The sequence below is a fragment of the Vitis vinifera genome, chromosome 4 (genome assembly GCF_030704535.1).
Source record: "Vitis vinifera cultivar Pinot Noir 40024 chromosome 4, ASM3070453v1".
Classification (NCBI taxonomy): Eukaryota; Viridiplantae; Streptophyta; class Magnoliopsida; order Vitales; family Vitaceae; genus Vitis; species Vitis vinifera.
This window is the reverse complement of record NC_081808.1, coordinates 24697323-24703647: the sequence shown is the minus strand read 5'-3', so window position 1 is coordinate 24703647 and position 6325 is coordinate 24697323. Positions and strand designations below refer to the sequence as shown.

The 6325-nt window shown below is 30.5% G+C and overlaps 1 protein-coding gene across 1 annotated transcript; it reads right to left on the bottom strand.

The window, feature by feature from the left end:
• Positions 1–412: 412 nt before the first annotated feature.
• On the bottom strand, positions 413–1226 carry LOC100252399 (chitinase 1). The gene has a single exon (XM_002274580.4). The coding sequence runs from the start codon at positions 1220–1222 to the stop codon at positions 413–415; it is 810 nt and encodes a 269-aa protein (XP_002274616.4). The 5' UTR covers positions 1223–1226.
• Between the last annotated feature and the right edge of the window lie 5099 nt (positions 1227–6325).

Sequence of the window (6325 nt, the reverse complement as noted above, 5' to 3'; positions counted from 1 at the left end):
CCTAAAAATTTATAAGACAGTTTTGTTTTTTTTTTTTTAAAAAAAATCCATATTATTTTTTATTATCTTTTGAACCTGCATAAATTTACATATACTCATAATGTGCCTCAAGGCCCTTTGAGTCAACAACCCATACAACTTTCAACCAGGCTAATAGCATGTGAGAACCAAATGCTCAATGAGACCAGGCAAGGCTGCCCAAGAGAAGGGATGGTAGCAATAATGCACTACAACTGAGAACATGGGAGCCAGCCATGATCCATGGTCAAGACCCACGATGTGGCCGGGAGTACTTTCGTCACCTATGTGAAATCATGTTCCATATCAACCGTATAATACTGTTACAAATAATAAACAATGAAACAACAAACTTATTCTTAATTTCTGCTACAAAATAATTTCAAACCACACATCAAATGCGAGTGGAGTTAAGCAAGAAAGCTTGCGATTTCCTCTCATAGTAATAGCCATTGGCAGAAGAAGCATCAGCCGAGAAGATCATTACTCCCTTCACATCAATTCCATTTTTCTCTAAAAGCTTCAATGCATCAAAAAATGCCTCCCCTTGAATCCCCCTCCCGTCAACTTCATAGCTAGGCAGCAACTTCTCTTGATCGAACTGCTTGGCTCGGAGCTTAAAAGCTTCAAGGTACCGTTTCGGTGTACTAACTTTGTCGGTGTAGAATTGGTAGTTGACATAGTCTATAAGATCTCCATATCCATCACAGAGCTGTATGTAAGGCACGGCTCTACTATTAAAGGGTGCAATGGTGGCTACCGAAATGACACTTTGATTCTTCAAGAGGGAGATGAGCTCGCCAATGCAGTATGGGAAAGTTGAATTGCGTTTGGGGAAGTTTTCGTAGTCTATGTCAATGCCATCAAGATTGTAAGTGACAATAAGGGATTGAAGAGAGGTGAAAGCATTGGAGATCCAAAGCTCGGGGTCCTTTGGATCATACCAGCGGAGGATTTTTTCCCCGAGGCTCCATCCGGACAGGCTAGCTAAGGCTCTTACATTTGGGTGTTGTGCCTTGATGTCTGCTACGGAGTCAGGCGTTAAGGTGGAAGCCCAGTATGGTGAGAATATGCCATTTTGAGCGTTACCTGATTCGTCTGCATCAATGGCAAAGCCAAGTATAAAATGGAAGTCGATGTCTTTTTCTATTGGAACATCATCAAATGTCACTGGAACCCCTGTAGCTCCGATATACTCCATCATGACCTTCCCATCTGGATCATAAAGATTAGTTCAGAACATTTTTTATGCTGTGAAATTCACCCAAAACATGCTCTAAAACCGATATGAACCTGCAAATTTTCTGGAAGCATAATTTCCTTTGAACACTCACCCGAAAATCGTAGGAAGATGAGCGCAAATATTAATCCAACAAGGAGGACAAAGAAATGAAGCTTGATCATCCTTCTTCTGCTGTCTGTGTGATTGAATGTAGATATAAAACAGATGTAGGTTAGGTTATATAGATTTCTGGAATTCCCAACCAAGCCGGCTCAGACCATTTTAATAATGCTCTAAGCCAAATATACCCGTAAAAAACAATGTTATGTAGAGCAGATCATAGGGCTGCTAGTGAAGGTTACAACACTTCGGTCTATGGTTTTATATTGTTCCCGAGGAATGAGTCAGAGTCTGCTTGCACTTTGATTGTGATATTCTCAATGTCAAGTAGGATGTGACAGAGGCAGCATCTTCGTACCATCCAAAAATATATTTAGGACCAATTCTGAAGGAGGGAGATCTTGATGACAAAAGGGCATACTTCAAAGTCGTGGTGTCGGTCATTGACTCGGGAGGTCTTGAGGCACATCTATCTCGGTATCTCGGATCGGTATCGGGTGATACGCAAAAAATTCTAATTTAAGAGCTTAAAATAATTTTAAAAAATTATAAACATTATTTAAAAAATTAAATACAAATAAGTAAAGTGAAAAATTAATAAAATAAACTTCTATTATATTAAAATTATTCAAATTATAATAAAAACATACTTTTGGGATGATTTAAAATAATATTAAAAATCTCTAAAAATATTTTAATTTAATCACTTGATAATATTTCTTGTTGAAGATGAAAATAATAAAAAGTAATTTTTTTTATAAAAAAATGTTTAAATTAAATATTTTGAATTTAAAAACAAATATTTTTAACTATTAAAAAAATAAAACCATGATTCATCTTTAAAAAAATAAATATAATTTTTCTTATAAAATATATTCATTAATTTTAATTTTTATATAAATATTCATTTCCTATTTATTTGATATAATTCTAATATTCATTATTAATTTTTTATCATTATAATTTTCATCAAGTTATTTAAAACTCAAATTCCCACCAAATACTCGTTATCTACTTAAAAAACAAATACATATTATTTAAAACCTAAATCCTCACCTATTTATAAAAAAAAAAACTCAAATCCACATATGTTAAATACTCATAACCACCATTGATCGGTCAAACACCCATTTCTCTCCGGTCCCCACAACTAGCTCCTCCGCAGGCCCACTTTCTCTCTTCTCCCACTTCCATCGGCCACCTCACCGTCGTTCTCCGTCGATAACAGCGGTGCTGGAGTCCGGCGACTCTGCCTCCTCCTCATGTTGCTCAGTTCCATCTCCGGCAAGAACTTGGGGGATCCTACACCCATTTCTCTCCAGTCCCCACAACCAGCTCCTCCGCAGGCCCACTTTCTCTCTTCTCCCACTTCCATCGGCCACCTCACCGTCGTTCTCCGTCGATAACAGCGGTACTGGAGTCCGGCGACTCTACCTCCTCCTCATGTTGCTCAGTTCCATCTCCGGCAAGAACTTGGGGGATCCTACTGGCGACTACAAGATGCAGTCCATCTCTGTAATCTGTATTTTTCATTTTCGTGGGTTTTGATCCTCTCATCTTCTCCACCATTTCTACTCCAATATTACATTTTTTTCCATTACCAATAACCCAAATAGCTTAGTCTCAACATGATCTTGGAGTTGTCTCAACGTTTCCATGGGATTCACTCTTTCAATTCAACCGAGTTTGTTCGACAAAATATCCAACTCGGGTATCGGTCCGGTACTGGCCATGGTCGAGGCGGATACGACTCGGCCGAGTCGTACCGGTATCGACCGAGATTTTGAACCCTGCAAAAGGGTCGGCAAAATTTGAGGTGGTCAATGACACTGCGAGACAGAAACGATTACCTGATTACATTACTATTAAGCATATACCATATAATTAGTGTAGGCTTTATAATTTTGTCATGATTAGTACTTAACAATATTTAGGCTATGTTTGGTTAGAGAAAAAGAAAATAAAGAGAAAAAATGGAAATAAATTAAAAGAATAGATTCAAAGTCAACAAACTATTTCTATATATTTCTTCAAATTTATTTAAGTTAATTTCCTCTGTTAGGTTTGATTTCTACCAAATTTGAGGAATAGTAGAAAAAAAGAAAAAATAAAGGAAAATAAAAAAATTAGTTTAAATTCAATAAATTATTTATACATGTTTCTTTAAATGCATTTTACTTATTTCCATTTGTTATATAAAGATTAAATAATTGAAAAATATATAAATGTTTAACAAATTTTAATTATATTTAATTTTGTTTTCATATTTTTCATAGTGAAACCGAACATGAAAAACATCATTTTCCTTAATAATTTTTTTTCCTTTAGTACTTTTCGGAAACCAAATATAATATAAATAAATTTAAAATGTATAAAATTCTAACTAATTTTAATTATATGGGATTTGATTTTGTATTTTATAGTAAAACTAAATATGATAAAATAATTTTTATTATCATTTTCTTTCTTTTCCATTGTACTTTCGAGAAACCAAACATAACCTTAAGCATTAGTCGATCATCAATCACTCTAAAATTGCAACATTTAAGGAAGTTAAACTCTCTTTGTCAAGAGACTTGACCTTCATTTGGGTTTTTACTTTAGGTACTTTCTTTCAAATTTCATACGTTTTGAAAGTGTTGCTCTTGCCCGACCGGTTGAGTCTTCTATATGCAACTGTTCCAATTCTATGAAATATACCTATACATGTGAGAAGACCCATGTTCGATTGCTTATATGAATAATAATAATAAATTAGTTATTTTTGTTCAATCCATATCAGAACCCGAACTCTAAAGGACCCATAACTAAATCTATGACTTCGAGTTAAATGTTTGATCCTAAGGTAAATCCTATCAAAGGCGATCATCAACCAATCAAATTAATTTCTATAAAGAATTAAATATAAAATAAATATATAAAATAATACTAACAGTTATATTAAAGGAAATCATTTAAATAAATCTTAATTACTACAACAAATTTTAACGGTAGATTTTCTAACACTATAATAATTCAATAATAAATTACATTATACAACTTAGATATAAACTATTAGATTTGAAACAATTACAAGTGAAATCAAGGGAATTATGGTTTTCATCCTAAGGTCTCTTTAGGAGCTTCAATAGGCATTTGTCTTTTCATCAACTAGATCTACACCTAAATGGGGAAGGGGGTGACCAATTCTACTATGCTCAATAGAGGTGTTTCCTTCCACCCAGGGAAAGGTATAATAACTTAAATTATATAAAGTCTTAATATGAATATTAAAACATTACAATTATCCACCATTAAGACTAGTTGAGTTTTAACAAGACATTCATAAATATATATAAAAAAATTTAATGTTGCATAGTGTTGATTGTCCACCCAACAAAATCATGGGCTATGGGAGATTTATTTGTTTATTTATTTATTTTAATTTTTTTTATAAATTAATCTTCTTTATAAATAGATTTGTTTTGTTCATGTTAAAAGTACTATAATAGCACACTACAAATTTTATAAATTTATTATTAATTACTTATATAAAGATCAAAATTGAAAAAAATGGTATAAGTGAAAATATTAATATGGTGTTTTCAAATTTTTTTTAAATGGTAAATTGTTTTAAAAATTATTGAAAAATAAAGAAGAGAATATAATCACATGAATGATCTTGTGGAATCTATAATTTAAAAAATAAGTAAATATTATAAATATAAAACAAAAATACTAATATGAATAAATATTATCTCATATTTTTTTAAATTAAATATTATCTTACAAGTATAATATAAATATATTGTTTATTTATTATATATATTTTTATATTAAAATAATTTAATTATTAATTACAAATGTAGCATAATATTTAGTTGATATTTTAAAATAAAAATAATAAAAAATAAAAAATAAAAACCACAATATGATAATAACCTCACATATAACATTATTTTTAATAATAGTATATTTTATAACAAAATATGTGTATTATGCAAAATTTTAATTAAATCTTTTTCACAATTTTTTATATTAATGAAAATTCAGAATTGAACAAAATTTTATAAATTAATTTAAAAAAAAAAATAATTTTCACTTTTTTTAGTCAAATGGTATTTTTAATAAAAATTATTTTCAAAAAACTATAAAACTTGTTTCAAATCAAAAGTAAATTCTTGGCATTTTATCTTTTGCAATTAACATCTAATAATTTTCCATCCACGTCATCATATAATATAACTTTACCTTTTTAAATATATTTATTTTTATTAATATTAAATTTTTCAAAAGGGAACATGCATTCTCTTTTATTTCTTTTAACACCTCTTTGACTTGAAGAAAAGAAAACTCACATTTTTCGACAAACTTAAAGAATACAACCAACTATCTAAGATTTGATTGCGAGCTGTCCAATATTTTATTACGGATTTCATTAAGATTCAAGTCTGACATTTTCTTTATAAATAGAGATTGGAAAACTCAAGAGTGAGTGTTATAAAAATCCCTTTCTAACTTTTGTAACAACTTCTTTCAAAAATCTAGTAATATGTATTCATCCCTTTAATTGTCCTTATGCTATCAACAAACATGTTTGTAATTAACAACTCTTTGTAATTAAAGTATATTTTCAATACAATTCTTTTTTTCAGATTCAAATCTTTGTGTTATATTTTCAATACAAAAGTTCTTTTCAAATTCAAATCTTTTTATGATTAATTTTCTCTAATAAATTAGACCGTAATTATTTTAATTTTTATGCTTGAAGTTCATTAATCAAAATTAATTTGTTGAGTGCAACTTTTCACTAATAAATCAGCACATATGTCCACCTGACACATTTTTCCGAGTTAAAAAAAATATTAAATTATTGAATTTGAAGTGGGAAGCAGGGAAGATTCTGTACGAACGGGACAAAGGGCAAGAATCAATCATCGTCCACGATCCAACAGCTATAAAACACCAACGGTAATATCAAATCTC

What these genes read in the sequence shown, in the direction of transcription:
- LOC100252399 (XM_002274580.4), bottom strand. Translation starts at nt 1,222, where the DNA reads ATGATGGAGTATATCGGAGCTACAGGGGTTCCAGTGACATTTGATGAT.